Here is a 13,892-nt window from a genome sequence, read left to right on the forward strand (position 1 = left end):
GATGCTAAAATCGGGCACAGAGTGAACGGGCACAGTTAATGGGTACAGACTGAATGTGGATGCACAGAGAGCTGAGATTGACATGGGCACAGAGAGAGCTCACACTGACAGGGGCACAGAGAGAGCTCACACTGACATGGGCACAGAGAGAGCCCATCACTGACAGGGGCACAGAGAGAGCTCACACTGACATGGGCACAGAGAGTGCCCACATTGACATGGGCACAGAGAGTGCCCTTCACTGACAGGGGCACAGAGTAAGACTGAGTATAAACGAGGTACAGTTTGGAACTGGGATTAATTTGAGCATTTTGTGGGGAGGTGGTTCAGAGTGGGGACACAGTGAAACTGGCAGGCGCTGCAGCCTCTGCGGTAAGGCATTCTCTCGTAGTAAACTTTACTTTCTCTTGGTCCCTCAGAGGCAGCCACGAAGAAGTTGCGGAGCAACATCCGAAGAAGCACGGAGACGGGGATCGCTGTGGAAATGCGAAACCGTGTGACTCGACAGGGCAGCAGGGAGTCGACAGATGGCAGCACCAACAGCAACAGCTCAGATGGCAAGTGAGTCTCTCCCATGGCAGGCAGCTCACTCTCAGAGTGACCGTGTAAAAGATGCCAGGTTTTAGCCAATAATTTATCTGCATATTCTTCAGCAGGTTCTGTGTCTATTTGCTGCCCGTATTCTAGAGTAAGCACACAAACTGGCTCTTCAGCCCACCCCTCTGTACAGACCATCATACTGATCTACCCTCATCCCATTTATCAGCTGTTGGTCCACAGCTTTCTCCACCGTGGTGAGTCAGGAGTATATTTGGATACTGATGTTGTGAGCGTCGCTGCCTCCATTACCCTCTCAGGCAGTGTGTTCACGTTGCTAACGCATTCTCTGGGTGATGAAAATTCACCCACAATTCATTTACCAGAAACCTATGCCTTCTTGTTTTAGGCACCTCTGCTACGGGGAAAAAAAAGATTCCTACTGAACTCGTAATTATCTTGTACGTCTCTGGCTGGTCCCCGCCCATCTTCCTGCACTCTCTGAAGAGGCAAGCATTGGTGGTTGGTGTGACCACTTGGTCCTATCATCAACCGTACCTTCTCCGTTCCACCGTCTCCTCCTTCTGTGCTTACACCCTCCCTCCTCGGGCCCTCTCCCCTGTGACTGTACAACACCCGTCCTCCCTCACCACCACTGTCCAGGGCCCTACTGAGTTCTTCAGGATGGGGGAATCACTCACAAGCATGTGCTCCTGTGTTATCTTTTGCATCCGATATCTGTTACCTCCTCCACCTTGCTGAGACCAGAGCAGGTTAAGACACTGCTTTGTGGAAAACCTGTGCTTCCCCTCTGTCCCTTTACTCCCTCTTCCTCAACAACTCAGCCCAGCACCCCCATCACCCCAACCCTTTCCTCTCCCCCACCCTCACCATCTGCCCATCACCTGCAAACTCCTCCCCACCTCCTCCTCTTTCGTCCACGCTCCACCATACTCCCCCATCAGATTGCATCTTCAGCCCTTTGTCACTTCCACCCATCACCTCCCAATTTTGAGCACTATTCCCACTCTCACTTCCCTAATCTGCATTTCACCATTCCCTCCCCGCTTGCCTGGATCCACCTATCACCTGCCAGCTCTTGCTCCATCACTCCTCCTCAGCCTGGTCTCTATCTTGCAGTCCAGGTGACAGGTTAAACCGTCCAGATGCTGCCTGAACCCGCTGAGCTCCCCTGGTGGATTGCTGCCCCTGATGTCTCTTGTGTCTCCGGTCAGCAGCTGATGTGTGATAGATAATCCATTCACTTCATCCTGTTACTGCCCTCCGTTTTGGTGAATGCCCAGCACTCTGGCTCTCTTATCCAGGTTGTAGCAGCCAGATGACAGTCACATAAAATATTGAAAGTATTATTTGCAAAGTCACAATATTAAACCTGCAAAGACACTGATGGGTTGATTCAATGAGTCAGATGATGATCCAGATATCCTGCCCCTACTCACCCATGAGTTGCACAACATTCACTGATACCACCTCCCTATCCCTACCCACGTATGATCGAATGGGAGGGAGTGAAACAGTATCAAAATGGATAGTTATAACTACAAAAATAAGCTGAATAACTATTTGTATTCACTTAACACAAAATGGACAGTGAAGTACAGGTGGTTGATGGCATTCAGAATCAGCTTCAGGTTTATGATCACTGATTTATGAAGTTTATTGTACTGTGGCAGCAGTACAGTGCAAGACATAAAATTACGATTCACTCAGTGGCCAATTTATTAGGTATGTGCTGTATGTTCATGTGAGTGTATGTTCATAGTCTTCTGCTGCTGTAGCCCATCCACTTCAAGGTTTGATGTGTTGAGCATTCAGAGATGCCCTTCTGCACACTACTGTAGTAACACATGGTTATTTGAATTATTGTCACCTTCCTGTCAGCTTGACCCAGTCCGGCCATTCTCCTCTGACCTCTCTCATTAACAAAGCGTTTTCACCCACAGAATTGCTTCTCGCTGGATGGCTTTTTTTTGCACCATACTCTTTAAACTCTGGAGACTGTTGTGTGTGGAAGTCCCAGGAGATCAACAGTTTCTGAGATATTCAAACCACCCTGTCTGGTACTAATAATCATTCCACGATCAAAGTCATTTCTTCCCCATTCTGATGTCTGGTCTGAACAACAACTGAAACTCTTGACCATGTCTGCATGCTCTTACGCACTGAGTTGCTGATTAGATATTTGCACTAATGAGCAGGCGTACAGGCGCACCTAATAAAATGGCCACTGAGTGCAGGTAGGTAATGTGAAAGAGGAATAGTGAGTAGTGTCTATGAACCGTTCAGAAATCTAATGGCAGAGCGGGAAAAAACTGTCCCTAAAATGTTGAGTGTGGGGATTTGGGCTTCTCTTCCTCCTCCCTGAAGGTGGTCATGAGGAGAGGGCATGTTGCAGAGGGTGACAATCCTTCCTGAGAGACTGCCTTTTGAAGATGTTCTCGATGGTGGGGAAGGTTGTGCCTGTGATGGGTCTGGCTGTGTCTGTAGCCCTTTGCAGCCTCTCTCAGTCACACACATGAAAGGAGGTGATGAAATCAGACAGAATGTTTTCTGTTGTGTATTAATAGTTCAGTAATACTGCAAATATATTGTTTGATTATTCTTGTTCTTTTAAATAATTCATATGTAAAAATAAATGAATTCCATACGTCATGACACCACCGCATCATACCTCACTTGAAGTATAAATGAAGTTAGACGCACATTCCCAGCTCCAGGTTTCCTTTCAATTAGTTTTTATGTTTCAGAGTTACAAAATATAACACTGGCAGCAAGGAAATTTTAAACGAACCTGAAACAGCTACCTGGCTGTTGAGCTGTTCGAGTTCAAAAACAAAACCACAGCCAGTCAGTCAGGTTAAAAAAAAGCAGCATGTTCCTCTCCAGGAAGTGACAAAAATAGCTGAGTTTTAAAAAAATGCAGAAAACGGATAAACTCACAGGGGTTCATAAACAGAGAGTACTGGGTAAAATTAAAAATATATTGCTTTTAAAAGCAGAAATGACTGGCTACATTTGGAAGATAGATGCAGTCGATTGCACAACAGGTTACTGGATTTTGTATACTAAATGGATTGAGCAGTATTTTAAAGCACATGGAATAGCCAATGAGAAACCAGTACCAGTTTTACTGAGTGCATTGGGTGGAAAAGCATATACGGTGATTTGCTTAGAAGTTTGACTGCTTCAACCAAACCAGCCGAAATGAGCTTTGCTGGTATTGTGAAAGTAATGCAGGAAACATTGTTGATTGCAGAATGCTTTAGGTTTCATAGGCAGAATCTAAATGAAAGGCAGTCCATTTCAGCTTACAGGGCTAAACAGAAGAGACTGTCCAGCATTGTCAGTTTGGTAATGGGCTTAATGAGAGATCATTTAGTTTGTGGAATCTTACAAGAAAGCATTCAAAAACAGCTCCTAACTGAAGCAAAACTTATATTTAGGAAAGCGGTTGAAATAGCTGTATCACTGGAAACAGAGACACAATTGAGTTGCTGACAGGAATGAAAGTGAGCAGGAACAAAATTGCAACGTCCAAACAGAAATCGGCCTGGCCTTACAAATTGTGTTACCATTGTGCCAGGGGTTCACATACACCAGACCAATGCAGGTTTAAAAGCAAAAGTTGCAGAAAATGTAACAAAACAGATCACACACAAAGTGCATGTCGAGTAACCAAAAATAAATGGACAGCACAGTAAAGAGTAAAAGATAAAAAGTCAAGTTACAGTTTCAAAAATAACACTAATCTGCACGCTGTTAATTAAAAATCTGATGATGAAAGTGGCACAGGACTGCGTAGCCTTGAGATTTCTAGTGTGAAAATTAACAATAGACAAGCAATATGGCTTACACCAGAAGTGAACAACAAATTAATTAAAATGGAATCGAACACTGGCTCAATTGTTTTAGTCAGTCCACGAATTGAGTTTGAATGACTTTTCAAAGATATTAAACGGAAACTAGCAGATATCCAACTAAAACCTTATACTGGAGAAAAGATAATTCCTTTGGGAGGGATAATCCTAACAGTGAATTACAACAAACAACAAGCCACATTGGGCTTGTATGTGGTAAAAACAGGAGGGCCGTAGAGACAAGATTGGCTGAGACAACTACAACTTGATTGGAGATCCACCTACCATTTGGATGCCACATTCCCTGTAATAGAGTCAACTAAAAGCAAATTAAGAAAGGTAGCGGATGATACCACAGCAGTGTTCAAGGAAGGCATTGGAAAACTCAAACATATCAAGGGTAAAATAGTGTTAAATGTAAATGCCACACCCAAGTTTTGCAAAGCTCGTCCAGTTCTGATATCATCTGTGATAAAGTAACCAGTATGCTAGATCACATGGAAACTGAAGGAATTCTTTCTAAGGTTGAGTGGAGCCTATGGTCCCAGAAGACAAGAAGAATGGATCTGTCGGGTTCTGCGGTAATTTTAAGGTCACTGTCAAACCAGTACTGAAAGTAGGTAAATATCCTCTGCCAAAGTAGAGGATATCTTTGCAAACCTTTCTGAAGGGAAACACTTCAGCAAAGTGAACTTAACCAAAGCCAACTTATAGATAGATATGGAAGAAGAGTCCAATGTATTTCTCACCATAAACACTCACAAAGGGCTTTATCACTATAATAAGCTTATTTTTGGAGCATCTGCACCTGCACTCCGGCAGAAAGCTATAGACCAGGTGTTGCATGGCTGCCAAGTCACTCAGTGTTTCCAGGGTGACATTATTGATACCAGTGAGGATGACAAGGAACATATCTAGAATATTAAGACAGTGTTAAAAATGATTAGAAGATGATGGGCTTAGAGCTTGGCGTAACAAGTGTGAATTAGAACATTAGAGGGTTTTTGACAAGAATAGGCCATTCAGCCCAACAAAGCTTGCCAAATTCCTATCCACATAGTGTGTTGAAATTACTATCGAGTTAAAAGTCTCTAAGGTACTACTCTCAAACTACGCAACTAAAGGGTAGTTTGTTACAAATGTCCACAACTCACTGTGTAAAGAAATGCTTCCTGATGTTGGTCTAAAATCTCCCTTTAACCAGTCTCCACCTATGGCCCTGTGTCCTTGATGATGGATAAACTTTGTAAGTAGCAGCTGGCATCCACCTTACTGATACCTTTAATCATTTTGTACACTTCCATCGTGTCTTCTCATTATACGTAAACTTAGGCGAAAAAGATTTAATTCTTTCTTTATAGCTCATACCCTGCTGACCTGGAACGATTCTAGTCACTCTTCTCTGAACTCTGTCTAGTGCCTTCACATCCCTCACAAAGTATGGAGACCAAAATTGTACACAGTGCTCAAGATGTAGCCTCAGAAGCACATTATACAGCTTAAGGAGAATGGCTCTAGACTTGAACTCCACTGAGCGCATTATATCGCCCAAATATTCTATTAGCCTTCCTAATTGTTTCTGTGCATTGTCTAGATGTTGATAGTGATGAGTCTACCAGGACACCCAAATCCTTCTCATATACTGCACTTTCTAACTCAAGACTCCCCGTTGTAGATTTATATCTAATATTGCTACTTCCTAAATGTAATATTTTATCTGTTTATTATTATTATTAAATTTTATCTGCCATTTATCTGCCCACATCAGGATTTTGTTTAGATCTATCTGTATTGATTCTGTTATCAGCCTGTCTCCTAATTTTGTGTCATTGGCAAACTTTACTAGTTTATTTGTTATGTGCTAATTCAAATCATTAATGTCAATTAGAAACTTAAGCAGTCCCAAAATTGATCCCTGTGGAACCCCATTTTTAACATCTTCTAGGTGTGAAAATAATCCTCTCAGCATAACTCATTGTTTTCTGTTTTTGAGCCAATTCAGCACCTATTCACACACCTTACTGTGAATCCCTACCTCCTGTAATGTGATTATTAACCTTTCATGGGGTACCTTGTCAAAAACCTTTTGAAAATCCAAGTAAGTTATACCAATAGTTATCATATATTTTAGTTGCATCTTCATAAATCCCAATATATTAGTAAACATGATTTTCCCTTTCTGAACCCATGCTGGCTTTCTGTTAACATGCCTGTTCTTCTCAGGTGCTTTTTCATCTCAATCTTTATTAATGTTTCTATTAACTTACCTACGATACACATTAGCTTACTGGTCTATAGTTACCAGGATCAGTGTAGTCACCCTTGTTATATACCGGGACACTGTTAGCCCATTTCCAATCTTCACTAACTTTTGCAAAATACATGTTAGGAGTTTGTATGCATAATCACAGACCTCTTTAAGTACTCTTGGATATACAATATGTGTCTGGCCCTGGAGATTTATTAACTTTCAGTTTTATTAGCTGAAGTGGCACCTCACTTTCTAAGATCTCTAAGTCACTTAAGAGAACCTTATTTTTCTCTACACTTACTGGCATAACGCTAACATCTTTGCAGGTGAGTAGATCAGCAAAGTATGAGTTAAGAGTATCCACTATGTCCTTCTCTGCATAAGTTATCACCCACTATTAATCCTTATACACTTAACTTCCTCCTTAACTTTTCTTTTACTACTAAAGTATTGAAAAAATCTCTTGGGGTCAATCTTAGCATTACCAGCAATATGATTGCCTTCTCAGCCTGTTTTTTGGCAATCTGAACTTCCCTCTTGACAAGAGCTCTCATATTTCCATATGCCCTACTGTTAACGTCATTACTATTTTTTCTGTATTTCTTAGACAGCTGTCTTTTCATCAAAATTTTTATGTATATCTTTATTCCCCCATGTAGTTGAACTGTTGTCTTTATTGCTTCTCCTGACCTTTGGTATGAACATTTCCCATGCTGCACTTTAAACTAAACATCACTTACTGTGGTCACACCATCAATGTATAAGGTATTACACAAGTGTGCTGAGAAAATTTAAGCACTGGTGGATGCCCCAAGGCTGAAGAACATGCCACAGTTGTGGTCCTTTTTTAAGATTTGTGAATTAGTATAACAGGTTCCCGCCAAACCTGGCTACTGTGCTCCACTCCTTGAACCCATTACAACAAATCGCGAAGAAATTGCAAGTTATGAAACAGTGTGAGGTGGCTTTCTAAAAGACAAAGGAAGTGATGGTCTCAGACACTGTACTCACATATTATGGTCCACATTGTCCAGTGAAGCTTGCCTCACGGTTATGTCACATTTTATGAGCGATGGAAGTGAATGCCCCATAGCATTTGCATCACACTTCCTCAACTGAGCAGAGAAAAACTATGGCACAGATTCACAGAGAGGCCTTGAGTCTGGTTTGGGCTGTAAAATGTTTCAGCCAGTACTTGTACAGGAGAGTTTACCCTTGTTACTCTTCATCAAACACTGGTATCCATTTTCAATCCACAGAAGAGTGTTCCACTAACAGCAGCACCACAAGAGCAGAGATGGGCTAGGCAGAGCTCAAATGCTATCTGTGTGTTCGTCCATCATCAATGTCAATGAGGACCTTGACACCATTAACTAGCGCGTGATTTGGATTTAAGTGAGGGAGAGTTGTGCAGCGTCAGCCTCACTCTCTCTTCCCAATTCCCATCTGGATCCAGTGGCAAGACAGAGTTGAGACGGCTGGAGATGGGACTAGACGCAGTGTCCTGCTCTACACGTTCCACGACGCTTGCAGAGACCGCCTTCTTGACCGTTGGACCTTCCATTGGTCTCGTCCATTCAATCCGCTGGAGTCTGTCTTCACATGTTGGGATAGACAACTCCCTATCTCACCGAGGGTTTGAGACCCGTCGGCTACCCTCACCTGGTTTAGCCGGCTTGTCGAAGCCGTTGCCCGGGGTGTGGCCGCTGTCGCATACAAATAGCTACATGGAGCCACAGGTGAGAGCTGAGTGCCAGGTGGGGACCAAAGGTGGACTAACCGCCTTGAAAAGGACGCAACATGTTCCCCCACCAGAGGTGCTACCCCTTCCTGACACCATAGACACCCCAAAATGCCATCTATAATTTCCTGATGACACAACCACTGTTGGCAGAATTTCAGATGGTGACGAGAAGGTGTACAGGAGTGGGATATATCAGCTAGTTGAATGATGTCACAGCAACAACCTAGCACTAAACATCAATGAGACCAAGGAATTGATTGACGACTTCAGAAAGAGTAAGACAAGGGAACACATGCCAGTGCTCAGAGAGGGATCAGAAGTGATCTGATAGAGGGTGAGCAATTTCAACTTCCTGGGTATCAACCTCTCTGAGGGTCTATCCTGGACCCAACGTTTCAATGCAGTTACAAAGAAGGCATGACATTGGCTATATTTCATTAGGAGTTTGAGGAGATTTAGTATGTCAGGAAAGACACAGAAATGTCTACAAATGTACCATGGAGAGCATTCTAACTGGTTGCATCACCGTCTGCTATGGCAGGGACTACTGCACAGGGTTGAAATAAGATGCAGAATGTTGCAAACTCAGTCAGCTCCATCATATCAAAGTTGCTGGTGAACGCAGCAGGCCAGGCAGCATCTCTAGGAAGAGGTACAGTCGACGTTTCGGGCTGAGACCCTTCATCAGGACCAACTGAAGGAAGAGTGAGTAAGGGATTTGAAAGTGGGAGGGGGAGGAGGAGGGGGTGATCCGAAATGATAGGAGAAAACAGGAGGGGGAGGGATGGAGCCAAGAGCTGGACAGGTGATTGGCAAAGGGGATATGAGAGGATCATGGGACAGGAGGCCCAGGGAGAAAGAAAAGGGAGAGGAGGGGAAAACCCAGAGTATGGGCAAGAGGTATAGTGAGAGGGACAGAGGGAGAAGAAGGACAGAGAGAAAAAAGAATGTGTGTATATAAATAACTAACGAATGGGGTATGAGAGGGAGGCGGGGAATTAGCGGAAGTTTGAGAAGTCAGTGTTCATGCCATCAGGTTGGAGGCTACCCAGGCAGAATATAAGGTGTTGTTCCTCTAACCTGAGTGTGACTTCATCTTTACAGTAAAGGAGGCCATATCTCATCTACTGATGTCTACTATAAGCCTACTGACTCTCACAGCTATCTAGACTATTCCTCTTCCCACCCTGTTACTTGCAAAAATGCCATCCCCTTCTCGCAATTCCTCTGTCTCCGCTGCTTCTGCTCTCAGGATGAGGCTTTTCATTCCAGGATGAGGAAGATGTCCTCCTTTTTTAAATAAAGGGGCTTCCCTTCCTCCACCATCAACTCTGCTCTCAAAAGCATCTTCCCCATTTCACGCACATCTGCTCTCACTCCATCCTCCTGCCACCCCACTAGGTGGGATAGGATGGAGTGGAGGGCCCAGGCTATGGCATCACCATTGGGCCAGTTAGTGTGGCAGATGAACTGGAAAGGGTCCAATATTGCTGGAAGGTGGGATTTTATACAATCCATTACCAGCCTTTTAAAGCCTCAGGGCTGTAGTTGTTTTGACCAGTTACTGTCACTCTGTTGGACACCAAAATGATAGTGGATACTTTGAAGCCTGCAGGGTCAGTGAACTGTTTCAACGAGATATTAAAGGTGCCCATTAAGACTTCTGTTAGCTGCATCTACTGGTCCTCCGGGTTCGGGGGTTCAACTCTGAACTAACAACACTAACAGTTAAAACAAAATTGTTTCAGAACAGCAATGAAGAATCCTTCACTTCTGAGTGTGAAGGTATTCCTGAGTCTTTACCCAGGATTTGCATGCCTGACATGAGTGAAAACCAAAAGGAAGCTACTGACATGATGAAGGGAGCTTTGAACACTACCTGAGAAGGAGGACCTTGGTTGCTGCCCTAAATGCCAGCAGCAGAACGGGCAAAGTAAATAAAAGTTGTCTGGCTCTGAAACTAATTTGGCAGGGGGATGGGAACCGGAATGACAGAGCGGAGGAAGGGGAAAACAGAAATAAATCTAAGATAGTGAGCAGTAAAGATGTCAGGAAAGACAGGCAGGTGATGGGGCAAATTTGTAGCCACTGGGTTGAGTTGCAGTGCAATAAAGTTGCAGTGAAATCAAAGCGTAAAGTACCAAATACTGGTCTTAAGGTGTTATACTTAAATGCACGCAGCATAAGGAATAAGGTGGATGATCTTGTCGTACAGCTACAGATTGGCAGTTATGATATTGTGGCCATCACTGAGACGTGGCTAAAGGATGCATGTCTCTGGGAGCTGAACATCCAAGGACACATGGTGTATCGGAGGGATAGGAAGGTAAGCAGAGGGGGAGGCGTGGCTTTATTGGTAAGAAATTATATTAAATCATTAGAAAGAGGTGATATAGGATCGGAAGGTGCAGAATTTTTATGGGTTGAGCTAAGAAATTGCAAGGGTAAAAGGACTCTGATGGCAGTTATTTATAGGCCTCCAAACAGCTGCAGGGATGTGGACTACAAATTACAACTGGAAATAGAAAAGGCTTGTCAGAAGGGCAGTGTTATGATAATTGTGGGTGATTTTAACATGCGAGTGGATTGGGAAAATCAGGTCGGCACTGGATCTCAAGAGAGAGAATTTGTAGAATGTCTACGAGATGGCTTTTTAGAACAGCTTGTTGTTGAGCCTACTAGGGGATCGGCTGTACTCGACTGGGTATTGTGAAATGAACTGGAGGTGATTAGAGAGATTGAGGTGAAGGAACCCTTAGGCGGCAGTGATCATAACATGATTGAGTTCACTGTGAAATTTGAAAAAGAGAAGCCAAAATCTGATGTGTCATTATTTCAGTGGAGTAAAGGAAATTACAGTGGCATGAGAGAGGAACTGACCAAAGTTGACTGGAAAGAGACACTGGCGGGAAAGACGGCAGAGCAGCAGTGGCTGGAGTTTATGCGAGAAGTGAGGAAGGTGCAAGACAGGTATATTCCAAAAAAGAAGAAATTTTCAAATAGAAGAAGGATGCAACCGTGGTTGACAAGAGAAATCAAAACCAAAGTTAAAGCAAAGGAGGAATAAAGCAAAATACAAGGAAGCAAAAATTAGTGGGAAGACAGAGGATTGGGAAGTTTTTAAAAGCTTACAAAAGGAATCTAAGAAGGTCATTAAGAGGGAAAAGATTAACTATGAAAGGAAGCTAGCAAATAATATAAAAGAGGAGACTAAAAGCTTTTTCAGGTATATCAAGAGTAAAAAACAGCTGAGAGTAGATATAGGACCGATAGAAAATGATGCTGGAGAAATTATAATGGGAGCTAAGGAGATGGCAGAGGAACTAAATGAGTATTTTGCATCAGTCTTCACTGAGGAAGACATCAGCAGTATACCGGACACTCAAGGGTGGCAGGGAAGAGAAGTGTGCGCAGTCACAATTATGACAGAGAAAGTAATCAGGAAGCTGAATAGTCTACAGGTAGATAAATCTCCCGGACCAGATGGAATGCACCCGCGTGTTCTGAAGGAAGTAGCTGTGGAGATTGCAGAGGCATTAGCGATGATCTTTCAAAAGTCGATAGATTCTGGCATGGTACCGGAGGACTGGAAGATTGCAAATGTCACTCCGCTATTTAAGAAGGGGGCAAGGAAGCAAAAAGGAAGTTATAGACCTGTTAGCTTGACATCGGTGGTTGGGAAGTTGTTGGAGTCGATTGTCAAGGATGAGGTTACAGAGTACCTGGAGGCATATGACAAGATAGCCAGAACTCAGCATGGATTCCTTAAAGGAAAATCCTGCCTGACAAACCTATTACAATTTTTTGAGGAAATTACCAGTAGGCTAGACAAGGGAGATGCAGTGGATGTTGTATATTTGGATTTTCAGAAGGCCTTTGACAAGGTGCCACACATGAAGCTACTTAACAAGATAAAAGCCTATGAAATTACGGGAAAGTTACATACGTGGATAGAGTGTTGGCTGATTGGCAGGAAACAGAGAGTGGGAATAAAGGAATCCTATTCTGGTTGGCTGCCAGTTACCAGTGGTGTTCCACAGGGGTCTGTGTTGGGGCCGCTTCTTTTTACATTGTACGTCAATGATTTGGATTATGGAATAGATGGCTTTGTGGCTAAGTTTGCTGACGACACGAAGATAGGTGGAGGGGCCGGTATTGCTGAGGAAACGGAGAGTCTGCAGAGACACTTGGATAGATTGGAAGAATGGGCAGAGAAGTGGCAAATGAAATACAATGTTGGAAAGTGTATGGTTGTGCACTTTGGCAGAAGAAATAAACGGGCAGACTATTATTTAAATGGGGAAAGAATTCAAAGTTCTGAGATGCAACGGGACTTGGGAGTCCTCGTACAGGATACCCTTAAGGTTAACCTCCAGGTTGAGTCAGTAGTGAAGAAGGCGAATGCAATGTTGGCATTCATTTCTAGAGGAATAGAGTATAGGAGCAGGGATGTGATGTTGAGGCTCTATAAGGCGCTGGTGAGACCCCACTTGGAGTACTGTGGGCAGTTTTGGTCTCCTTATTTAAGAAAGGATGTGCTGACGTTGGAGAGGGTACAGAGAAGATTCAATAGAATGACTCCGGGAATGAGAGGGTTAACATATGAGGAACGTTTGTCCGCTCTTGGACTGTATTCCTTGGAGCTTAGAAGAATGAGGGGAGACCTCATAGAAACATTTCGAATGTTAAAAGGCATGGACAGAGTGGATGTGGCAAAGTTGTTTCCCATGATGGGGGAGTCTAGTACGAGAGGACATGAGTTAAGGATTGAAGGGCGCCCATTCAGAACAGAAATGCGAAGAAATTTTTTTAGTCAGAGGGTGGTGAATCTATGGAATTTGTTGCCACGGGCGGCAGTGGAGGCCAAGTCATTGGGTGTATTTAAGGCAGAGGTTGATAGGTATCTGAGTAGCCAGGGCATCAAAGGTTATGGTGAGAAGGCAGGGGAGTGGGACTAAGTGGGAGAATGGATCAGCTCATGATAAAATGGTGGAGCAGAACTCGATGGGCCGAATGGCCGACTTCTGCTCCTTTGTTTTATGGTCTCATGGTCTTATGGAAACTTTCTGCCAGGCAGGGGACTGGAGTCAGAGACATTCGTTATACTTACAGGTATCGGCCTGAGCACTTGCTGCATTGTGCCTGTGCACGCTTTGATATTTGTATCTGACAGTAAATTGCTGTTACCTGCAGGGCTTCAGAGCACGAGTTCAGCATTAAGGGTCATCGTGTTTGATCTTCATCAGCTGGCAGGTCACGTGGATTGAATGACTCCTGTCTGGAACCCGAAGACCGACACTCAATGTTTTAGAAACAGCTTCTTCCCTTCTGCCGTCAGATTTCTGAACGGCTCATGATTTTTGCCTTTATTTCCTATTGTAAATTATAGCCTACTTTATGTATTGCTTTGCACAAAGAAAAATTCAAGACATATGTCAATGATAATTAATACAATTCAAAGTTTAAAGTACATTTATTATCA

At 43.5% G+C, this 13,892-nt stretch overlaps 1 protein-coding gene across 1 annotated transcript in view; it reads left to right on the plus strand.

The window, feature by feature from the left end:
- The window catches only part of rims3 (regulating synaptic membrane exocytosis 3), a 148,769-nt gene that overhangs the window by 102,859 nt on the left and 32,018 nt on the right, over positions 1 to 13,892 (plus strand). Inside the window, exon 2 of the mRNA XM_072247088.1 lies at positions 420 to 561. Within this exon, the coding sequence (XP_072103189.1) occupies positions 420 to 561 (142 nt within the window). The remainder of the gene's footprint in view (positions 1 to 419; positions 562 to 13,892) is intronic.

This window comes from Mobula birostris, chromosome 30 (genome assembly GCF_030028105.1).
Source record: "Mobula birostris isolate sMobBir1 chromosome 30, sMobBir1.hap1, whole genome shotgun sequence".
Lineage (NCBI taxonomy): Eukaryota > Metazoa > Chordata > Chondrichthyes > Myliobatiformes > Myliobatidae > Mobula > Mobula birostris.